We start from the raw sequence: 23519 nt of genomic DNA on the forward strand, positions 1-23519 counted from the left end.
TCCAACACACGCAATGTGGGGACACAGTTGCATCCTCCCCTTCCCGCTCCCACCCACGCTGATGTCTGTGCGTCTTGGGCCCCCCCGTGGGGACAGGGTTCAGGCGCCAGCTGGTTCCCTCCCAGTGCGAGCGAGTGGGGGGGGAGGGCGGGACCAGGTGGGTCCCAGGTCCAGGAGTGAGGCCAGCCCGCTGGTCCGTGTGTGTGTGTGTGTGTGTGTGTGAGGCACAGGTGGAGGTGTGAACACGGGCAAAGGGAGATGCACCCGGGCCTGTGTCTGAGCGGAAGCCCAGAGTAGGGGGCCCCTGAGGAGCGGCAGGCAGCAGGAGGCCGACCTCAGGGCTCACACAGGAGCAGCCTGCAGGACCTTAGGGGGTCTGAGGGGTTGCATGGAGAGGCACGTAGGTGTGTGTGGGTCCCTGGGGGAACGTGGAGGGGGGGGCCCACGTGGTATGGCGTTATCGGAGGGTCACAGGTGGGGGCCTCAGGGCCTGCTGGGAGATTGCTCTCAAAGAGCGGGCGTTCCTGCCCTCAGAGTGGAGGGTACGGTCATGCCCCGTGTTCCCGCGGGGGCCATGGGGTCAACCAGCTGCTGAAGACCCCGGCGTTCCGGTGGGAGGGTGGGAAGGATGGAGACTGATCTCTGGTCCAGGGGATGGAGCGGGGGCCCCAGCCCAGGGACCGAGAGGGAGGGGTGCTGGGCAAGCTGTGTGGACGGTGTGGTCGCCTGGAGCCCCCAGGATCCCTGGGGGCCGGGGCGTTCTCCCCACGGCCGCCCTGTATTTGGTGCGGCCCCCACTGGTGAGGCAGCCCCTGCCCCCGGGGAGGTGGGAGGTGCTCCCTGAGCGGTCCTGAGGCACCGTGGCCGCGCTGGCCACGACTCTCTGCCCGCCCTGGGCCTCGGGCCGGGCTGTTGACCTGCAGACTCAGAGCCCACGCCCCACTCCCACTGCGTCCCCAGAAGACCGCAGCCCCTCGTGCTGGCCTCCCTTCCCCAGGGCCCTTACTGGGAAGGGCTGGCAGGTGTGGTCCCGCCTCTGCCCTCGAGGTGCACGTGTCTCCTGCAACCCGGGGCACCTCCGGGACCCGAGACCCCCAGGCACTGCAAGGACAGAATCCCGACTCCATCGCTGCTGGCCAGGGACCCCATGGCCTCCTGACGCCAATGGACTGCCTGCCCCCACTTGGCATTCTTCCTGTAGAACTTGGTCTTTTCTGCCCCCCACCCCCACCCCCGGGTGGTGGTGTTCTCGCTGGGCCTCCCCCCGACTGAGTGTCCTGACCCCTCGGGCTGGTGTCCAGCTTCGCTTACCTGGGACAGTGCTGTCCCCCCGGGCCTCACCCGACCTGGCCTTCACTGGTGCTCCCACCTGAGCCCAACTCTCCTGAAATGCGTTCCCCAAATTCAAATCTTGAAGCCCTGACCCCAGGACCCCAGAATGTGACTGTATTGGGAGATGGGGTCTTTCGAGAGGTAATAGGTTAAAGTGAGGTCACTAGGGTGAGTCCTGATCCAGTGTGACTGGTCCTCACCATGGACTCACTCCTCCTCTTGTAAGAGGAGGTCGGGGCACAGACACGCATAGCGGGCCGGATGTGTGAGGACACGGCGTCTACGTGCTGAGGGGCCACCGGCCCCATGACACCCGGGTCTGCCTGCCAGCTTCCAGAATCGTGGAAACATCAGTGCACGTTGTCCACACCACGGGACTGTCGTGCTTTGCTAGCAGCCCGTGCTAATACACACCCAATAGGTGCCTCTTGCGGTGCCCTTGGCCAGGTCAGGATGCTCCCCCTGCGCCCCACAAGGCGTCACGTGACCCGTCGCGCCTGCAGCGCACCTCACCCCCCGGGAACCCCAGGGGCCGGGGGTCCTGCTCCCACGGCTGGAGGGACCGACACACGGCACGGCCAGTCTGTGGATTTCACGGGGCGCGTCAACAGAGGAAGACTTTCCCCAGCCGGTTATGGAGTTTTTAAGGATGTTTTATTGTCATTAAAAAAAAAAAAAAAAAAAAGGAAAAGAAAAAGAAATGCTAAAGGAAATCAACGAGCTCCAGACATTTAAAACAATAAAACAAGCTATCCAAGCTTAGGCAGTGGCTTTCCCATATGGGACCCCCGGGCTCTCTGTCCCTGGGGCTGGGGGCTCTGCTCCTCCTCCCCTGCGTGGTCATCTCTTCCCATGTGGGGGCCCCGACTTGGCACCCACCCAAAGCCAGGGCGGAGAGCCAGTCCTGGGGGTCCGCCCGGCCGTGGGCTTGTCTCTGTCTCCCACCCCCCGTGTGAGCCTGTTGGGACTCAGGCCCCGGCCACGGGGGGGGCGGGCTGGGCCTGCCGCCCTGGCCTCCTGGCACCTTCCACCTGTGTCCACCGAGGCTGTGTCCCACTGGCCCGGGGACCAGGTCACCAGACCCCTCTGCAGGAGGCCTGTCTGGCTGGATGTCACTCTGTCCCCGGCATCCACGGGGCTCCTGCAGCAGCCACAGGCCCAGGCCCTTGTCTGCGCGGTCTCCTCTGGCGCAGAAGATCTGACTGACCGTTAGTGACACGTCGGAAGCTTCCTCAGGATCTGGGCCGACGTGGCTGCTCTGGGGAAACCCTGCGTCCTGGAGCCTGGCCTGGACGGGGTTCGCACAGAGGCCGGTCCCTGCCAGACAGACACTGGGATCGCAGCCGCCCGCCTCCTCCAGGATGAGCGTGCCCGCTGACCGTGCGCGGCCACAGCGGTAGCCTGGCGGCCGCCGTGGAGGGCCCAACGGGCGTCCACCAGCTCAGGTTGGGGCACAACCTGCCGTCCACGCGATTCTCCGAACGGGGGGGTCAGGGCGCAGGATGCAGCTCACAGGGGCCGCGAGGCCAGAGGGCGAGGGCGCAGGCCCAGGGTGGCTGTGAGGTCAGAGGGTGGCGAGGTCAGAGGGCGGGAGAGCAGGCCTGGCAGCAGGCTGATGCACCGGGATCCTGTGCAGGGTTGGGGCAGCGCTGACACCTGCCCAGGCGGGCTGGCCCTAGGCCCCCTGCCCGATCATGTTCCTGTAGTCGGGCGCGATCGTGCGCTTCAGCTCCACCACCGAGGAGAAGATCCACTTCACCTGCAGCAGGAGGGCAGGAGGTGACGTGGCTGGGACCCCCGAGGACAGCCCCCCTTCCAGGCGCCCCCCTCCCCGGGACCACTTGAGTGGGAGGGAGTCTTATGGGGATGGCATGGGGACTGGGAGGGGACAGAGGGGATAGCGTGGGGGTCAGTGTGGGAACAGCCTGGGGTCAGTTTGGGAACAGCGTGGGGTCAGTTTGGGAACAGCGTGGGGGCAGCATGGTGACAGTGGGTCCACAGCGTGGGGTCTGCATGGGGTCACTATAAGGACAGCATTGGTTCACTGTGGGGTCAGCATGGGGTCAGCATTATGGGGACAGTGGGTCTAGAGCATAGGTCAGCCAGGTGTCCGTGTGAGGTCAGCATTGGGTCACGGTGGGGACAGCATGGGGTTAGTGTGGGGACAGTGTGAGGTCAGGATGGGGTCAGTGTGGGGACAGTGTGGGGTCAGTGTGGGAACAGCATGGGGTCAGTTTGGGAACAGCGTGGGGGCAGCATGGTGACAGTGGGTCCACAGCGTGGGGTCTGCATGGGGTCACTATAGGGACAGCATTGGTTCACTGTGGGGTCAGCATGGGGTCAGCATTATGGGGACAGTGGGTCTAGAGCATAGGTCAGCCAGGTGTCCGTGTGAGGTCAGCATTGGGTCACGGTGGGGACAGCATGGGGTTAGTGTGGGGATAGTGTCAGGTCAGGATGGGGTCAGTGTGGGGACAGTGTGGGGTCAGTGTGGGAACAGCATGGGGACAGCATGGTGACAGTGGGTCCATAGCATGGAGTCAGCATGAGGTCATTTCGGGGACAGCATGGGAAAGACATGGGGTAGAGGGGAGAGCGTGGGGGTCAGTGTGGGAACAGCGTGGGGGCAGCATGGTGACAGTGGGACCACAGCATGGGGTCAGTGTGGGGTCAGTGTGGGGTCAGCGTGGGGTGAGCGTGCGGGAGCATGGGGTCAGAATGGGGGCAGTATGGGGTCAGTGTGGGGTCAGCATCGGGTCACGGTTTGGACATGTAGGGTTAGTGTGGGGACAGTGTGAGGTCAGCATGGAGTCAGTGTGGGGACAGCGTGGGGTCATTGCAGGGACAGCTAGGGAATAGCATGGGGAAAGTATGGGGTCAGAGTGGAATCAGCATGGTGACAGTGGGTCCACAGTATGGGGTCAGCATGGGGTCAGTGTGGGAAGCAGCACGGGTCAGCGTAGGGATAGCGTGGGGTTAGTGTGGGGAAGCCTGGGATCATTGCGGGAACAGTATGGGAATAGCATGGGGACAGGCTGGGGTTAGCATGGGGGTCACAAGCAGGACAGCATGGGGTCAGTAGGGGTCACAGGGGAGACAGCATGGTAAGAGTAGGTCGACAGCATGGGGTCAGTGTGGGGTCAGTGTGGGGTCACAGTGGGGTCAGCATGGGGGAGCATGGGGTCAGAATGGGGGCAGTATGGGGTCAGTGTGGGAATAGCATGGGGACAGCATGGTGACAGTGGGTCCACAGCATGGGGTCAGCATGAAGTCATTTCGTGGATAGCATGGGGATGGAATGGGGAGAGAGGGGATAGCGTGGGAGTCAGTGTAGGAACAGCGTGGGGACAGCATGGTGACAGTGGGACCACAGCATGTGGTCAGCGTGGGGTCAGTATTGGGTCACGGTTAGGACAGCATGGGGTCAGTTGGGGGCAGCACGGGGTCAGCGTGGGATCAGTGTGGGGTTAGTGTAGGGACTGCATGGGAATAGCATGGGGTCAGTGTGGGGTCACAGGGGAGACAGCATGGTGAAAGTGGGTCCACAGCATGGGGTCAGTATGGGGTTAGTGTGGGGACAGCATTGGGTCACAGTGGGGTCAGTGTGGGGACAGCATGAGGTCAGCGTCTGGTCAGTGTGGGGATAGCGTGGTTCCAGTGGGTCCCCAGTGTGGGGGCAGCGTGGGGGTAGCTTGGGGTAGTGTGGGGTCAGCACGGGGTCAGCGTGGGGGCAGTGTAGGGGCAGGGTGGGGTCTGCGTGGGGTCAGTGTGGGGGTAGCCTGGGGTCAGCGTGGGGGCAGCGTGGGGTCAGCATGGGGTCAGTGTGGGGGCAGCATTGGGTCACAGTGGGGACAGCGTGGGGTCATGGTGGGGTCAGTGTGGGGCAGCATGAGGTCAGTGTCTGGTCAGTGTGGGGATAGCATGGTTCCAGTTGGTCCCCAGTGTGGGTCAGTGTGGGGTCAGCGTGGAGTCAGCGTGGGGGCAGTGTGGGAGCAGCGTGGAGTCAGTGTGGGGGCAGCGTGGGGTCAGCGTGGGGGCAGAATGGGTTCAGCGTTGAGTCAGTGTGGGGATAGCGTGGTTCCAGTGGGTCCCCAGTGTGGGGACAGCGTGGGGTCAGCATGGGGGCAGCGTGGGAGCAGCGTGGGGTCAGCGTGGGGGCACCATGGGGTCAGCGTCGAGTCAGTGTGGGGATAGCGTGGTTCTAGTGGGTCCCCAGTGTGGGGGCGGCGTGGGGGCAGCGTGGGGGCAGGGTGGGGTCTGCGTGGGGTCAGTGTGGGGGTAGCCTGGCGGCAGTGTGGGGGCAACATGGGGTCAGTGTCAAGTCAGTCTGGGGTCAGCGTGGGGTCAGTCTGGGGGTAGCCTGGGGGCAGTGTAGGGTCAGCACGGGGTCAGCGTGAGGGCAGCGTGGGGTCAGTGTGGGGGCAGCGTGGGGTCAGCGTGGGGTCACTGTGGCGGCAGCGTGGAGTCAGCGTGCGGGCAGCGTGGGGTCAGCGTGGGGGCACCATGGGGTCAGCGTCGAGTCAGTGTGGGGATGGCATGGTTCCAGCGGGTCCCCAGCGCTGGGACAGCGGGCCACAGTGCGGGGCGGTGCGGGGACACCCACCTTGAAGAGGGTGACAGTGGCGCTGTAGCACACGCTGAGCAGGAAGAGCGTGATGAAGATGGAGATGGTGGTCCACAGCCCATCCAGCTCCCCGTCCTGGTCCTCCGCACAGCTGTCGTCCAGGAGCAGCTCTGGACAGGAAGGGAGTGGTCAGTGCCATGCCTGCCCATAGCAGTGGTTCCCGGGGTGACGGTCGCGGCCCTCCGTAGCCTCAGGGCACCGGCCTCGGTGCCCCCATCCTCCCGCCTGGGCCTGGCCCGTGGGGACGCGCTCCCTCTCTGCTCTGCGCTGTGCTGGGGCTGTCTGGGGGGAAGGCAGCCTGACCACCACACCCGTTCTCCTGGGGACCCGGCCCAGAGGGCGGGAGGGTCAGCAGAGCCCAGGGAAGGGTCGAGAGGGTGGCAGGGAGTGACCCTAGCGAACGAGTGGGTGCGAGTGTCGGGGCCAGCTGGGGGTGGGGGTTGGTGTGTGTTGGGAGGGGCCCCAGTGTCCTGGGGAGAAGAAGGGCTGGTCAGTGTGGTCGGCGTGTGGATGGGCTGCTGAGCGGCCGATAGGTGTGGGAGGGGGTGGGGACCAGGCTGGGGTCCACGGTGAGGGTTCCCAAGCCTGGTTCCGGTCTGGGCCCTGGCACATTGTCCCGTGTGAGGCCCGGTGGGTCAGGTGTGCGTGTGTGCGTGTGTGTGTGTGTGTGTGTGTGTGTGTGTGTGTGTTTGTGAAGGTGGCCCTGCTCAGTGGGAGGGGCTTGTTTTCAGCGTCCATGTGGGTGTCTGGGATGGTCCCTCCCCTGGGCACTCAGGACTGCTTGCCTCTGCCCGTTTGGGGCAGCGGGGTGAGTGTCCCCACGAGTGGACAGGCCTGGCCCCAGGCAGGATGAAGCCAGGCGGGGCCACCTCGTCTGAGAGAGGGTGAGTGCCTGTCCTCACAGCATGGGTAAGGCCTGGCTACTGCACTGGCACAGAGCTACCGCTCAGAGCTGTCAAGAGGTCCAGGGGACGGGGGGAGCAGAGGAAGAGGACAGGCCAGCGTCCCACAGCTTGGGCGGGTCGAGACGTGGGAAAGACCGTGCGCCCCGTTCCCTGAGGGGCTCTGGAGGGCTTCTCCGTTCCCTGTCGGCCCCCTCCGGCCTTGAGTAGCCCCTGGCCAAGCCCTCTCTCTGTCCCAGGCCGCTCCCGGCCATGAGTTTCGCCCGCCTGTGCAGACCTGCCCACTCAGGTCCCGGCCCCTGGTGGGACCCACGCTCTCCCGTGAATGGTGACCCCTGAGCCTCGGGGCCTGGCCTGCCCGCACCTCCCAGAGGCCCGGGTGTCCTGAGCTCTGCCTCGGAAAGACGCACGACAGTGTCACAGGTCCCAGGGCAGTGCTGGGTGCTTTATTTCACGCAGGGTGCCTGCCCGGGGTGGGGGGGGGATGTACACAGGGGTGGGCGCTCAGAGCCCACGGGGGCCTGCTGGGGGGCCGGGCGCGCTGCTCATTTACCCGGAGACTGGGTGAGGGATTTCTGTGTGTGGTGGCTGTGCAGAGCTTCGTGTGACACCGAGCAGGTGTAGGTGTTTCCCCTCTGCCAGCGGGACCTGTCCACCGAGAGCCTGCTGTACAGGAAGTAGGTCCCGTCGCTGTCCAGCTGGGGCGGGGTCGTCCGGTAGTTGTTCTCTGGCTCCGGCTGTCCGGTGATCTCCCACTCGACGGCAATGTCAGGCGGGTAGAAGCCTTCGATCAGGCAGGTCACACTGACTTTGTTCCTGCTGAGCTCCTCCTGGGCTGGAGGCAGGACGTACACCTGGGGCTCATGGGGCTGTCCTGTGGGGTCAGAGGTCAGCACAGATGGTCACTCCCAGGGTGGAGGGCTGGCCTGGGTCCGCCAGGCCCCACTCGACCTCCCTGTGCCCCATCTGTCCTGTTGCCCACCTTTGTCCTTGGAGATGGTCCTCTCGATGGGGGAGGGGAGGGATTTGCTGTTCACCTTGCACTTGAAGTTCTTCCCCTTGAGCCAGTCCTGGTGTAGGATGGGGAGGACACTGACCACACGGTAGGTGCTGTTGAACTGCTCCTCACGTGGCCTCGTCTTGGCTGTATACACCTGGGTGTTATCCACAAACCATGTGATCTGGACATCGGAGTCATCTGGGCCCAAGTCCACCACCAAGCACGTGACCTCCGGCGTCCGGGAAATCGAGAGGGTATCCTTGGGTTTTGGGGGGAAGATGAATATGGACGGTCCTCCAAGCATCTCAGGAGCTGGTGTGGAAGACACAATGCAGGGGTCAGCATTTGGGGGGTGCTCCTCTTGAACATTCCCCCCACCAGGCAGTCCCTGGACGTGGGCCATCGCCTTGGTGTGCAAGGTGGTGCCCTGGTGACTCACGTGGGCATTTGGGACAGTCGCAGGATTTGGGTTTCGGTGGGAGCTCGGTTTTGGGCACTGCAGAGAGACCAGACTGGAGGTTAGTGGGGGCCATGGGTGGGGACAGCTCTTGGGGTGGGCTAGGTCAGGGCAGGTCAGGGGGGCGTCCCCAGACTGGTGCCTGCCAGTGGAGATGAAGTATGGTGGGGCTGTGCAGCCTGTGCTCACACTGGACCAGGCAGCCAGGCCCAGAGGCCCTCCTCCCCGAGCTTGGGGGACAGAGGTGCCTCTCCTGTGCCCCGGGGTCCAGGTGGACCGGCTGACCTGGCCTGTCTCCCAGTGGACACCCTCTTACCGGTCTTGTCCACCTTGGTGTTGCTGGGCGGGTGGGCCACGTTGCAGGTGAAGGTCTCACTGAGCCACCTGCTGGAGGGCACTGTCACCATGCTGCTGAGAGAGTAGAGCCCCGAGGCCTGCAGGACGGACGGGAAGGTGTGCACACCGCTGGTCAGGGCGCCGGAGTTCCAGGACACGGTCACCGGCTCAGGGAAGTAGCCTAACACCAGGCAGGCCAGGGCCACGGTGGCGCCAGATGTGGTCCCGCAGCTGGGGGCCAGTGGGAACACCGATGGGGCCGTGGTGGAGGCTGCAAGAGAGGAGGCCGAGTGACCACAAGGGTCTCGCTCCTGGGAGGGTCCGGGCAGGGTATCAGGTGCCCGGGCTTGGGGTGGCCCTCCAGGAAGTCTGCAGACCCGCCGCCCGGCGTAGCTCTCTGCCGCCCCAGGGCCTCGTGTTTCTGCGGCTGCAGGTGCTGGCCCCATGGGCCTGGTCGGTGCTGGGTGACCTCCTAGCTGGATTAGAGTCTCCTGGGCCCAGCCCCTGGGTCCCCACTCGGGCTTCCTGTGGGTGCTCGGCCTGAGCGAGCCATCTGTCTGAGCTCTGACCGGTGGCCCCTGCTCCCAACGGGCCTCTGCTGAGGCCCTGAGCCCACTGCCCTGTTGTCCCAGCCTGAATCTGCCCTGGGCCAGCGGGCCCTTTCTTGAACACAGCAGGCCTCTGCCACCCGCTGCCCGTGCCCCTCAGCCCGGAGTCCTCGTCGTGGCCTGCTGTCTGCCCTCCAGGCCTCACATCTTCTGGGTCAGCCCTGCAGCTAAAGCGCCCGGGCGCCGGATCCCGTCCCTGCCCTGAGCCCCTCCTCAGGCCTTCCTGGGCTCACTCAGTGCCCGTGCCCTGGGGCCTGTCCAGCTCCTCCCTGTCCCCAGAGCCCTCTTTCAGCAGAGGTCTTTCCTGAGCCTGCCTGCCCCTCAGTGCCGGTGGGAGCCTTGCCCCGCCCTGGCTGTCGTCTCGTGCACGGTGCCAGCACCTCAGAGCCCACGTCCCCAGCCAGACCCGACCTCTCTGCCAAGTCTGATGGCCCTGCCTGGCCTCCCCTCCCACCCACACTCCAGGCTGGCGGCCCTGCCTCAAACTCCCAGGCTCCCCCTTCCCTGCACCGGGTCCACCTCCCTGAGCCACCCCTCCTGGCTTTGTCATGTCCAGTCTTCTGTCCCCCATCCCCACGAGCCTCCAGAGCGGGTTCAGCGCCCTGAGCCTAAGACTGTGGCCACCCCTGTCCCTTCAGCCCCAGAGACCTTCCTACCCAGGCTCGCCTCTCCCCCCTACCTTGTCCACCGGGCCTCAGGCGGCTCACGCCCTCCCGTGTCCAGGGAGGCTCTCCTGGGCCCGCGCCCTTGTGGTCTCTGTGCCGTACCGCTCAGCTCCCACCTAGTCCAGGGCTGCTCTTAGCTCAGTCCCTCTGCCCTTCACCCCTGAGGCTCCTGGGGCAGCCTTGCTCCTCCTGCCTCCCCCTGCCCCTGCTCACCCTCACATGCCCTGGCTGCTCCCCTGAGCTCCTGGTGCGGCCCTGCCTCTCCTGCCCTCCCTCCTGCCCCTCTTGTCCTGTCCCTGCTCACCTGTACCAGCTCTGTGTGCTCCCAGGGAGTTCCTGGGGCAGCCCTACGCCTCTTGCTCTCTCCCTGCCCCTCCTGCCCTCCCAGGAACCCTGCTCACTGGCACAAGCTCTGTTGGCTCCCCTGAGCTCCTGGGGGAGCCCTGCCTCTCCTGTCCTCCCCCTGCCCCTCCTGCCCTGCCCCTACCTCTTGCTCTGCCCCTCCTGCTCTTCCCTGCCACTCTTGGTCTCCCCCTACACCTCCTGGCTTCCCCTGCTCTTCCCACTCTCCCAACCCCTGCTCACCTTCCCAAGCTCTGCCTGCTCCCCTGAGCTCCTGGGGCAACCTTTCGTCTCCTGCCCTCTCCCCTGCCCCTCCTGCTCTTCCCCCTGCCCCTGCTCACCTGTAACAGCTCTGTGTGCCCCCAGGAGCTCCTGGGCAGCTGCCTGTCCCTTCTGCTCTCCTGCTGCCCCTCCTGCCTTCCAACCCCCTGCTCACCCTCAGAAGCTCTGTCTGCTCACCTGAACTCCTGGGGATAGCCCTGCCCCTCCTGCCCTGCTCCCTGCCCCTGCTCACCTGTACCAGCTCTGTGTGCTCCCTGGGATCTCCTGAGACAACACTGTGCCCCTCCTGTGCTCCCCCACCCCTCCTGCTCTCCCCCTGCCCCTCTTGCTCTCCCCCAGCTGCTTCTGCCCTGCCACCTGCCCCCACTCACCCGTACCAGCTCTGTGTGCTCCCTGGGAGCTCCGGGGGCAGCCCTGTCCCTCCTGCTCTCCCCACTGCCCCTCCTGCCCTCCTCCCTGCCCCCACTCACCTGTACCAGCTCTGTGTGCTCCCTGGGAGCTCCTGGGGCAGCCCTGTCCCTCCTGCTTTCCCCCCTGCCCCTCCTGCCCTCCTGCCCTGCCCCCTGCCCCCTGCCCCTGCTCACCTGTACCAGCTCTGTGTACTCCCAGAGAGCTCCTGGGGGCAGCCCTACCCCTCTTGCTTCCCTCTGCCCCTGCTGCCCTCCCAGGAACCCTGCTCACCGGTAGAAGCTCTGCTGGCTCCCCTGAGCTCCTGGGGGAGCCCTGCCTCTCCTGCCCTCCCCCGTGCCTCTCCTTCCCTGCCCCCTGTCCCTGTTCGCTTGTACCAGCTCTGTGTGCTCCCAGGGAGCTCCTGGGGCAGCCCTACCTCCTCTCACTCTTTCCCTGCCCCTCCTGCTCTACCGACAACCATGCTCACTGGCACAAGCTCTGCTGGCTCCCCTGAGCTCCTGGGGGAGCCTTGACTCTTCTGCCCTTCCCCCCTCCCTCCTGCCCTGCCCCTACCCTCCTGCCCTCCCTCTGTCCCTCCTGCCTTCCCCTGCCCCTCCTGCTCTCCTCCTGCTCCTCCTGCCCTCCCAATGCCCTGCTCACCCTCACAAGCTCTGCCTGCTCCCCTGAGCTCCTGGGGCAGCCCTGCCTCTTCTGCCCTCCCCCCTGCCCCCGCTCACCTGTACCAGCTCTGTGTGCCCCCAGATGCTCTTGGGGAAGCTGCCTGTCCCTCCTGCCCTCACCCTGCTGCCCCTGCTCACCTGCACAAGCTCTGCTGGCTCTCCTGAGCTCCTGAGGCAGCCCTGCCTCTCCTGCTGTTCCCCTGCCCCTCCTGCCCTCCCCCTGCCCCTGCTCACCTGTACCAGCTCTGTGTGCCCCCAGATGCTCTTGGGGAAGCTGCCTGTCCCTCCTGCCCTCACCCTGCTGCCCCTGCTCACCTGCACAAGCTCTGCTGGCTCTCCTGAGCTCCTGAGGCAGCCCTGCCTCTCCTGCTCTTCCCCTGCCCCTCCTGCCCTCCCCCTGCCCCTGCTCACCTGTACCAGCTCTGTGTGCTCCCTGTCCCTCCTGCTCTCCCACTGCCCTCCTGCCTCCTCCCTGCCCCACTCACCCGTACCAGCTCTGTGTGCTCCCTGGGAGCTCCTGGGCAGTCCTGTCCCTCCTGCTCTCCCCTTGCACCTTCTGCTCTCCCCCCACCCCTCCTGCTCTTCCCCTGCCTCTCTTGCTCTCCCCCTGCTCCTCGTGCCCTCCCAACCCCTTGCTCACCCTCACAAGCTCTTCCTACTCCCCTGATCTCCTGGGGCAGCCCCTGCCCCTCCTGCACTCCCCCTGCCCCTGCTCACCTGTACTAGCTCTGTGTGTTCCCAGGGAGCTCCTGGGGCAACCCTACCCCTCTTGCTCTCCCCCTTCCCCTTCTGCTCTGCCCCCTGCCCCAGCTCACCTGTACCAGCTCTGTGTGCTCCCTGGGAGCTCCTGGGGCAGCACCGTGCTCTTTCTGCTCTCCCCACCCCTCCTGCTCTCCCCCTGCCCTTCTTGCTCTCCCACAGCCCCTTCTGCCATGCCCCCTGCACCTGCTCGCCTGTACCAGCTCTGTGTGCTTCCTGTCCCTCCTGCTCTCCCCACTGCTCCTCCTGCCCTCCTCCCTGCCCCCACTCACCCGTACCAGCTCTGTGTGCTCCCTGGGAGCTCCTGGGGCAGCCCTGTCCCTCCTGCTCTCCCCACTGTCCCTCCTGCCCTGCCTTCTGCCCCTGCTCACCTGTACCGGCTCTGTGTGCTCCCTGGGAGCTCCTGGGGCAGCCCTGTCCCTCCTGCTGTCCCCACTGTCCCTTCTGCCCTCCTCCCTGCCTCCACTCATGAGTACCAGCTCTCTGTGTTCCCTGGTTGCTCCAGGAGCAGCCCTGCACCTCCTTCTCTCTCCCCTGCCCCTGCTCATTTGTAGCAGCTCTGTGTGCTTCCTGGAATCTCATGGGGTAAGCCTCTGTCCCTCCTGTTTCCCCCCCTACCCCTCCTGCTCTCCCTCTGCCCCTGCTCACCCTCACAAGCTCTACCTGCTCCCCTGAGCTCCTGGGGCAGGCCCGTCACTCCTGCTCTCCCCACTGTCCCTCCTGCCCTGCCTTCTGCCCCTGCTCACCTGTACCAGCTCTGTGTGCTCCCTGTCCCTCCTGCTCTCCCCACTGCCCCTCCTGCCCTCCTCCCTGCCCCCACTCACCCGTACCAGCTCTGTGTGCTCCCTGGGAGCTCCTGGGGCAGTCCTGTCCCTCCTGCTCTCCCCCTGCCCCTCCTGCTCTCCCCCTGCCCCTCCTGCTCTCCCCTGTCTCTTCTGCTCTCCCCCTGCCCCTCCTTCCCTCCTCCCTGCCCCTTGCCACTGCTTACCTGTACCAGCTCTGCTGACTACCTTGGAGTTCCCAGGGCCACCCCCTACAACTCCTGCCCTCCCCCTGCCCCTCCTGCTCTCCCCCTGCTCCTCCTCCCCTTCCAACCCCTGCTCACCCTCACAAGCTCTGCCTGCTCCCTGAGCTCTTGGGGCAGCCCCATGCCTCTTGCTCTCCACCTGCTGTCTCTGCTCACCTGCACAAGCTCCGTTGGCTCTCCTGAGCTCCGGGGCAGCTGTACTTCTGCCCTCCCCCCGCCCCTCCTGCCCTCCCCCTGCCCCTGCTCACCTGTACCAGCTCTGTGTCCTCCCTGGGGGCTCCTGGGGCAAGCCCTTGTCCCTCCTGCTCTCCCCCTGCCCCTCCTGCTCTGCCCCTGCCCCTCTTGGCTTCCCCCCGCCCCTCCTGCCCTCCCCCTGCCCCTACTCACCTGTACCAGCTCTGTGGGCTCCCCTGGAGATCCCAGGGCAACACCCAGTCCCTCATGCCCTGCCCCCTGCCCCTGCTCCCTGTACAAGTTTTGCGTTCTCCCTGGAGCTCCTGGGGCAGCCCCCTGTCCCTCCTGTTCTCCCCCTGCCCCTTCTGCTCGACCCCTTCCCCTGCTCACCTACACAAACTCCACCACTGGTCCTTGGAGCTAATGGACCACAGCTGCTTTCTGCCCTTGCTGCCCCATGACCTCTCCCCCACAGGCGAGCTCAGCCCGCAACTACTGTGTGTTCTTAGGGCTGCCCCGGTCTCAGCTGCCCATCCCAGACTCCTTAGCCCAGGTTTGGCTCCTGACCGTCTGCCCCTGTGCTACTGTCTGGGTTCTGAGCACACGGGAGCCCCTGCCAGCCCCTCGTGCTCTGTCCCCGCTCATGGGCTGCAGTCCAGGACCCCATGGCCAGCACCTCTGACCCTGGCCTGGGGCCAGAGCCAGCCCCAGTGTCCTGGACAGGACCCTCGGGCCATCTCGGGTCCTCTTCTTCCCCTGTGCTGGGCCGGCCTCTCCCTGTGCCCTCACCTTAGGCCTGTCTGTCCATGTCGGCCTTGGTCCTGCAGTAGCTCAGGGCAGCCCAGCCCTGGGCTCCCAGCACAGATGGCAAAGGGCAGGCCTCAGGCCCACCATGGCCATCATGTTCCTTGAAGGCCCAGTTGCCACGTCTGGTGCGTCCAGCAATGTTGGCGTGGGCGCTCCTGCCCATGCCTCCCTCGTCCCTGACCTGGCCGGTGCCCTGGCCCCCCAGGCAGCCTGTGTCCCCCATGCTGGCTGCTCTGGCCCGTCCGTGGGGCCCCGTCTCTCCTTGGCTCCTGCGCTGCTTCTGCTGCCCCCACGCTGCCCTCTCTCCGTGCGGAGCCTACTCACCAAGGGCTGGGGCGACGGAAGGCTGGCCCCAGCACCTCGGCCCTCCTCGCTCTGGCCCCAGGCACATGTGGCTCCTTGTGGCTGAGCTCTGTGCCCATAGCCCCCTTCCTAGCCCCCAGGCAGCCGTGGGAAGACTAAGAACAGGATTGAAACTAGGTGGCTCAGCGACACGCTTTCTGAAGTTCCCTTTTCTTCTGGGTACTTTCTGTCTCAGAGGGCCTGGGTGTGCGGGGGTGGGCTCTGGGGGGGTTGCTGTGGTCCCAAAGGAGGGCACATGAACCCTGCTCTCACCTGGGTGTGTGGTGTGGGCACAGGTTGACCCACCCATAGCCTGAGGCCCCGCCCTGGGCCTTGTCCCATCCACTCAGCAGTGTGGCCTCCCTGGTGGGATGCTGTCTTCCTCTGGCTTCAGCCACGGTCACTGTCATCTGCCCACGGTCAGAGGGAAGCTACTACCCTAGAGGACAGACAGAAGCCTGATGTGCAGGGACAGAGTTCGTGGTGGTCACCGGACCTGAAAATGTCCTTGCAGCTGAGAGACCCTGTGTGGTCCCTGTGCTGCCCGTGCAAGGGGTCCGTGACCCCTCAGCCCCTGTGTTTGGACAACCACAGTGTGCACCCCAGGCTGCCACTTCCTGCGGTGTTAGGCCTCGATGGGGACGCCTCCGCACCACGTCCAAGTCCCAATCCGGGCCTGCGGGGCTGTGGGTGTGCCTGGAGCCCTCGGCCTGTGGTGCGAGGCTCTCTGCCCTGCTCACACTCATGTGAGTGAGGGCTCTGGGCTCCTCCTGGGGTCTGGGGCCTTGGCTGGGTGGGTCCGGCCCGCTTGGTCCCCGGGGCTCCCCAGAATGGCACCTTGGCCGTAGCTGGACGGCTGCACTGGGCCCAGGGCCGGACTCCCACGAGAAGCCACGTCTCCTTAGGTCCTGATCTTAGGAATCCAGCAATGGCTCTTCTGTGCCCCCATCCCCACGGAGTTCACAGAGACCCTTGGGCTTCTGGAGAGGGGAGCAGACCCCGCCCCCTGCATGGGGCAGGGCAAGGTGATGGAGGAGCCCGTGGTCCTGGAAATACTGCAGTGGCCACTTTGCAAATGCCATCGGTCACAGCGTCGGTGAAGGGAGTGTGCACCCCACACTCCGGGCTCCCGCAGCCCGGCCCCCTCTCGCGGTGCCCGGCAGTTAGGGTCCTCTGCAAACTGTGGGCCCCTGGTTGCTCAAGAAGCACATCCATCTACACAACTCTGGTCAGATCACGGGAACCGATGAGTTTGGCAAAACCCTCGAGGGTGTCCCGGCTACCGTGCATTAGGCACATGGGGCCCCAGGCACCTGTAAAGGCAGGGTTTTGGCAAGACCAAGTGGCACATCGTACTTCCCTTGGACAGCTAATTCCCTCCCCTGGTCCCCATGCAGTGCCCCTGGCGTGGTGCCGGGTCGCTGTCCCTCGTGGGGTCATCACGGGGCTCTGGGGCACCTGCTGTGCCGGATCAGTGTGGGGGAGGGCTGCCTTGGCTGCCGAGGGCGTGGCAGTGGGATGTGGGCCATCAGGCACTGGGTTTTGTCGGAGACCACACATCTGTCCCAGCCTAGGTTTGCAAGGCCCGTCCTTTCCAGAATAATCCTTTCACAGAAAAGTTGGTGAGGCGATGAAATTACCTAGTGTTGACGCTTTTCAACCATCATGCTGAACTCTGGGTTTGGCTTTCAGAAACATTCACCCTGTGGTTACAAGAACAAAGAGATGCTCTGGAGGTGTTCACGGATGTCCCTTCCAGGGGCCTCTCCCCGACCCGCGGCGTCAGAGCCTGCGGTGGTGGTCGTCCAGGGCAGCCGTGAGACACCAGCCTGGCCCGGGGCCTGGCTCATTCCAGCCTGACTTGCTGCCACAGCGTCTCAGCAACCCCTCCCCTCCCCTTATGGGCACCTGCTTCCGGGTACCTGCAGATGCTTACTGTGTATATGTAATATTTTGTGCAGGCATATGAGGTATTTGTGTAGTACCCTCACCTGGATGGTGCGGACCATCTCCCCCCGCCGGGGCTGCCTCTTTCAGGGAAAGTGACCTTGGATGACATGATATTCTTTCTTTCAGAAGGTGGAGGAGGGCTCGGGCTGCCAGGCCAGCACACACACCTGCCCTCCTCGTGGCAGGGCCACTGGAAGGTCTGTTCGTGCCGACAAGCCCTATAGTCAGCACCCCGTGGGCACATGTGGGCCGCGTGCCGGCCCGTGTGCCCTGAGGGGAGGGAGCCAGCTGGAGAAGGCTACACGCTGTACCACCGGCACTGCGTGATGTGGGGGACAGCACATGTAGTGTGACGGCGCGAAGGTCAGCGGTTGCCGGGCGTTTGGGGGGAGGGAGGAAGGAATAGGTGGGGCAGAGGGGATCTTCGGGCCGGGCGATTCTTCTGTAGGAAACGGTAGTGGGGGAAACGTGAGGACAGCAGCCTGAACAGCAGGCTGACCGGGGCAGCACCGCGGACAGGGTGCAGGCTCAGAGAACCTACTAGGGGTGGACCTTACTGTGAACTCCGGACTTTACTCAGCTGTCATCAGTTCACATTGGCTCATCGTTCGCAACAAACGTGGCACACGGGTGTGAGCTGTTTATAGTGCACAGACTGTCCCATCCCTGTGCTCCACGCCCAAAGTCACCAGAATGTTGTGCGTCAACTGTACTTCAATAAAAATAAAAAACAAAATCTATTTATTAAAAGAATTCATTGTGCTGTACAGAAAAGCAAAAGCAGCACCACGGACAACAGCTTGGTGGGCCAGGAGAACCCTGTGCACAAGGCCTGTTGTCCTTTGGGTTCAAGGGCTCAGCCCCTTTCTGGCAAGGAAGAGGCAGCCCATGCACAGTAAAATAGTTTTATGCAAGAGTTTACTGATTAAGAAAGCATCTGGACCGTCATCCCATGATCTCTTGTGTCTTAAAGCCATGGACCGTGTCCACTTCTATAATCTGAGTACCTGGCACCAAGCAGGATTGCCCCATAGAGAAGATTGGATTCATCCATAATGTGGTCGGTGGAATTCTAAGATGGTCCAGATTTTGATATGAAATTTGTATATATACTGACCAATTTTTTTTCTTTTTTTCCACCCTCTCATCTCCGTCCTATCTCACATAAGATGCATTAATGCTGATTTACCATATCTCAGTATTTAATTTGCAAGACATCCAAAGTTGAGCATTAGTTATCAAGAAGAGATGACACCATCCAAAGACATTTCAAGTGATGTATTGGACTTTGTACCCTCTTTTGGAAAGAGGGTTGGCATATTTTCAGTTGTATGTGGGATAATTTCACTATGGTAGGTGTAAGATAATGTTGCTCTTGTGTTTTATTTGGAAACTAAAGGTGGTTCAAAGAGGCATGTTTGGTTGACAAGGAGTGGATTGTGGTGGTTTTGGTCTATGTCAATTTAGTTAAGAAGTAACTAAATTTCTTAGGATCCTTTCCCTGAGTGGCCCCAGATTATGGTTGGTCATAAGAGACATTTACACAATTTTTGGAAAGCAAAAACGCCGAAGCAGCAGTTTTTATGTCTGGATTCTGGACATTAATCCCTTATCAGATGTGTGATTGGCAAATGTTTGCTCACTTTCGTGGGTTGGCTTTTCACTGTTGCTGGTGTCCTTTAATGCCAAAAAATCCTTAAATTCTCATCCAGTCCAATTCATCTATTTTTTCTTTTCTTGCCTGTGCCTTTGGTGTCACATCCAATAAATTCTGACACTGCAAAACTTTCCCAGTGTTTTCTTCTCAGCGTTTTATAGTTTCAGGTCTTACCCTTATGTCTTTGGTCCATTTTCAGTTAGTTTTTGTAGATGATGTTAGATAAGATTCCAACTGCATTTTCTTCCATGTGGATATCCAGTTTTCCCCAGAACCATTTATTGAAAATATTGAAAATATCTTCCCCATTGAATGCTCCTGGCACCCTTGCCCCAAATCACTTAACCTTATATGTGAGGGTTTATTTCTGGACTCTCTACTCTGTTCTATTGGTTTATATGTTTGTCTTCATATCAGTAGCACACTGTTTTGATTACTATAGCTTTGTAGTAAGTTTTGAAATCAGAAAGTGTTGAGTCCTCAAACTTTGTTCTCATTTTTTCAAGATTGTTTTGGCTATTAGGGTTCCTTGAGATTCCACATAAATTATGGGATGGGTCTTTCTATTTCTGCAGAAAACGTCATTGGGATTTTGATAGGAATTGCACTGAGTCTGTAGATTGCTTAGGGAAGTATTGACACCTGTACAACCTTAGACCTCCCAGTTCATGACCATGGGTGTGCTTCCATTTCTCTGTGTCTTCCTTCCTTTGGCAATGGTGTGTAGTCTTCATTGCACAAGACTTCCACCTCCTTGGGTGGGTTTGTTCTTAGTATTTTATTCTTTTTGATGCTATTGCAAATGGAATTGTGTTCTTAATTCCTTTTCACATTGTTCATTGTTAGTGTGTAGAAATGCAGCTGGTTTTTGTGTACTGAATTTGTATACTGCTACTTGCTGAATTCATTTGTTAGTTCTAACAGTGTGTGTGTGTGTGTGTGTGTGTGTGTGTGTGTGTGTGTGTGAAATCTATAGGGTTTTCTGCACATAAGACCTTATCATCTTTGTGAACAGAGATAATTTTACTTCTTCTTTTTCAATTTTGATTATTTTTGTTTCGCTTTCTTGCCTAATTTCTCTGGTCAGAACTTCCGGTGTTATGTTGAATAGAAGTGGTGAAAATGAACATCCTTTCCTTGTTCCTGATTTTAGAGGAAAACTTGCAGTCTTTCACCACTGAGTATTATGTTTGTTGTGGATTTTTCATATGTGGCTTTTGATATGTTGAGGTAGTTTCCTTGTTTCCCTGGTTTGTTGAATGGTTTTTCAAATAATATATGTGTGTTGAATTTTGTCCAGTCCTTTTTCTGCATCAATTGAGATGATCGTGTGTTTTTCTTACCTTAATTATATTAATGTGGTATATTACACTGATCAATTAAAAGTTTTTTAAATATTTATTTTTGAGAGAGAGAGAGACAGAACATGAGCAAGGAAGGTCAGAGAGAGAGGGAGACACAGAATCTGAAGCAGACTTCAGGCTCTGAGCTGTCAACACAGAGCCCAACGTGGGGCTCGAACCCATCAACCAGGAGATCATGACCTGAGCTGAAGTCAGATGCTTAATGGACTGAGCCACCCAGCATCCCAAAATTGATCAATTTTTGTATGTTGAAACATCCTTACATTGCAGGAATATATCCCATTTGGTCATAGTATATAATCCTTTTAATATGTTGCTGTATTCGACTTGCTAGTATTTTGTTGAGGGTTTTGCATCAGTGTTCATAAGGAATATTGGTCTGTGGCTTTCGTTAGTGTCTTTGGCTTTGGTATAAGGGTGATGCTGGCCTCATAGAATGAACTAGGAAGTGCTCCTTCCACTTCAATATTTTTGAAAAGTTTGACATTGGTATTTGTTCCTCTTTGAATGTTTGGTAGAATTCACTAGCAAAACCAATAGGTCCAGAGCTTTTATTTGTCAGGATATTTTTGATTAACAGATCCAATTTCCTTACTAGTTATAGCTCTCTTCAGATTTTTTATTTCTTGATTATTTAGTCTTGGTAGGTTGTGAACTTCTAGGAATTCATCCATTTCATGAAGGTTATCCAATTTGTTGGTATATTGCTGTTCATAGCATTCTCTTACTATCATTTTCATTGTTTTTTTTTTATTTTAATCATTCCTAGTGTGTTCTTTTTTCTTTTTAAGAAGGCTTCACATCCAGTGCAGAACACAATGCAGGGCTTGACCTCATGACCCTGAGATCAAGACATGAGCTGAGATCAAGAGTCAGATGCTTGACCAACTCAGCCACCCAGATGTCTCATCCCTAAGTATGGTCTAGTTTTCCTTGTGATGTATACTTTGATCCATTGGTTGCTTAAGAGTGTGTTGTTTAAGTTACAAAAATTTGTGTGTTTTTCACTTTTACTGTTGTCATTTATTTCTAACTTCATCCCCCTGTGGTCAGAGAAGATACCTTGTATGAAATCTATCTCTTAAAATCTATTGGTACTTAATCCGTGTCCTAACTTATGGTCCCTCCTGGAGGATGCCCAGGTGCATTTGAGAAGAAGGTGTGCGTTGTTGTTGTTGGGTGGGGTGCTCTGCATGGGTGTCTGTGTGTGTCAGATCTGCTTGGTTCATTGTGTTGTTCAAGTCCTATTTCCTTACTTATCTTCTATCTGGTTGTTCTGTCCATTATTGGGGATGGGGTATTGAAGCCTCTGTTATTGTAGAACTATCTTTCTTTGCCTTCAATTCCATGCAATTTGCTTCATATATTTTGTTGGTCTGTCATTGGATGTGTAAATGTTCATAACTGTTATATTGTCTTGCTGTATTGAAACTTTTATTGATATATAATGTTTTTCTTTGTCTCATAAACTTTTTTTGACTTAAAGTCTATGTTATCTGATGTAAGTACAGTCAATCCTGTTCTCTTCTGGCTATTATTTCCATAAAATATTTTTTAAAAAGTTTATTTATTTGATGGGGGAGGGGGAGAGAGAGAGGGAGAGAGAGAGAGAAACCCAAGTGGGCTCTGCACTGTCAGCAAGGAGCCTGATGTGGGGCTCAATCTCACAAACTGAGATCATGACCTGAACTGAAATGAAGAGTAGGATGCTTAGCCAATTGAGCCACCCAGGCACCCCACATAAAGTTTTTTCAATCTTTCACTTTCAATATTTGTTTTGTCGATACTACCCAAAGCAATGTACATATTCAATGCAATCCCTATCAAAATAACACCAGCATTCTTCACAGAGCTAGAAAAAATAATACTAAAATTTGTGGGAACCAGAAAAGACCCCAAATAGCCTAAGCAATCTTGAAAAAGAAAACCAAAGCAGGAGGCATCACAATCCTGGGCTTCAAGCTATACTACAAAGCTGTCGTCATCCAGACAGTATGGTACTGGCACGAAAACAGACACTCAGATCAATGGAACAGAATAGAGAACCCACAAATGGACCCACAAACATACGGCCAACTAATCTTTGACAAAGCAGGAAAGAATAGATAAACACAACAGATGAACACAAGGGAAGATGAACACAAGGGAAGGGAAGCAAAAATAATATAAAAACAGGGAGGGGGACAAAACATGAGAAACTCTTAAATATGGAGAACAAACAGAGGGTTACTGAAGGGGTTATGGGAGGGGGGATGGGCTAAATGGGGAAGGGGCATCAAGGAATCTACTCCTGAAATCATTATTGCAGCATATGCTAACTAATTTGGATGTAAATTAAAAAAATAAAATTAAAAAATTATTTGTTTCTGTGAGTCTAAAGTGAGTCTCTTGAAAAATAACAAGCATAGAGTTGGATCATGTGTTTTTTATCCATTCTGCCAATCTCTGTATTTTGATTGTATTTTCATTTAAAGTAATTACTGATGAGGAGGAACGTCTGTCTTTTTTTCTATTTGTTTTCTACATGCCTTACAGCTTTTTTTTTTGGGTCCTGATTCCCTGCATTACTGTTATCTTTTGTGTTTAGTTTATTTTTTGTAGTGAAATATTTTTAAGTTCTTTTCTTATTATCTTTTATTCATGTTCTATACCTACATTCTTTGTGGCTACAGGGGATCATGTTCAACATCCTAAGGTTATAATGCTTTAATCTGAATTCATACCAGCTTCACTCTATCTCCCACCTCTATCAGTTGTTAATGTCATAAAACTACATCAAACATAACCACCAAAACATAACCTAATAATTCTTTTGAATATATTAGTCTCTTTTTCCTGTTTTATTGAGATATAATTGACAAATAACATTGTATTAGTTCAGGTGTCATTAGTCTCTTAAATCATGTAGGAAACAACACGTGGAGTAAAAACCAAAATTACAGCAACACTAACTTTCATTTCTTTATTTTTATTTATTTTTATGAGACAGAGAAAGAGAGAGAGAGAGAGAGAGAGAGCATGAGCAGGGGAGGGGCAGAGAGAGAGGGAGACAGTTTCCAAAGCAGGCCTCAGGCTCCGAGCTGTCAGCACAGATCCTGAAGTGGGGCTCCAACCCACGAACTGTGAGATCATGACTCGAGCCGAAGTCGGATGCACAACCGACTGAGCCACCCAGGCACCCCAATAACACTAACTTTTAGACTAAATAAAATATGTTAGTTTCTTGAATCATGTAGAAAACAACACATAAGTTTACAAACCATCATTACAAAGGTAGTAACGTTTGTAATTGCCCATGTGCTTAGCGTTATGAAGATCTTCATTTCTTTACTTGGCTTTGAGCTTCTGTCCAGTGTGTTTTCACTGAACCCTGTAGGTGACCCTTGAACATTTGCTGCAGAGCAGGACCAGTGGCAATGGTCTTTCTCAGCTTTTGTTTCTCTGAGAATGTCTTAACTTCTTCCTCACTCTTGAAGGACAGGCTGGCCAGATAAAAGATTCTTGGCCAACTCTTTTTTTCTTTGAGCACTTTGAATATATCAGCCTACTGCGTTCTGGCCTCCAAAGGTTTTGATGAAAAACCTGCTTAAGATTTTTTTGAGGAGCACTTGTGTGTGATGAGCCACTTCTTTCTCACTGCTTTCAAGATTCTCTGTTTATCTTTGGCTTTTGAAACTTGATTATAATGTGTCTCTCAGCGTGAGTTTCTTTCAGTTCATTTTGCTTGGAGTTAATTGAACTTTTTGGATGTTTATATTCATGTATTTCATCAACTCTCAGAAGTTTTTAGCCCTTATTTCTTCAAATAGTCTCTGTGCTTT

The 23519-nt window shown here is 57.8% G+C and overlaps 1 long non-coding RNA gene and 1 gene segment (V, D, J or C); one reads left to right on the top strand and one right to left on the bottom strand.

Annotated features, from left to right (window-relative positions):
* Positions 1-1964: 1964 nt before the first annotated feature.
* LOC128316151 (immunoglobulin heavy constant gamma 4-like) overlaps positions 1965-23519 on the bottom strand; it is a 65056-nt gene continuing 43501 nt past the window's right edge. Inside the window, 6 exon segments of the C gene segment in view lie at positions 1965-3091; positions 5936-6066; positions 7412-7732; positions 7841-8170; positions 8298-8354; positions 8632-8922. Of these exon segments, the coding sequence occupies positions 3008-3091; positions 5936-6066; positions 7412-7732; positions 7841-8170; positions 8298-8354; positions 8632-8922 (1214 nt within the window).
* Positions 16303-23519, top strand: part of LOC128316153 (uncharacterized) — a 30957-nt gene continuing 23740 nt past the window's right edge. Inside the window, exon 1 of the long non-coding RNA XR_008299763.1 lies at positions 16303-17040. This is a non-coding gene — a long non-coding RNA (uncharacterized LOC128316153). The remainder of the gene's footprint in view (positions 17041-23519) is intronic.

This window comes from Acinonyx jubatus, chromosome B3 (genome assembly GCF_027475565.1).
Source record: "Acinonyx jubatus isolate Ajub_Pintada_27869175 chromosome B3, VMU_Ajub_asm_v1.0, whole genome shotgun sequence".
In the NCBI taxonomy this organism is placed as follows: Eukaryota; Metazoa; Chordata; class Mammalia; order Carnivora; family Felidae; genus Acinonyx; species Acinonyx jubatus.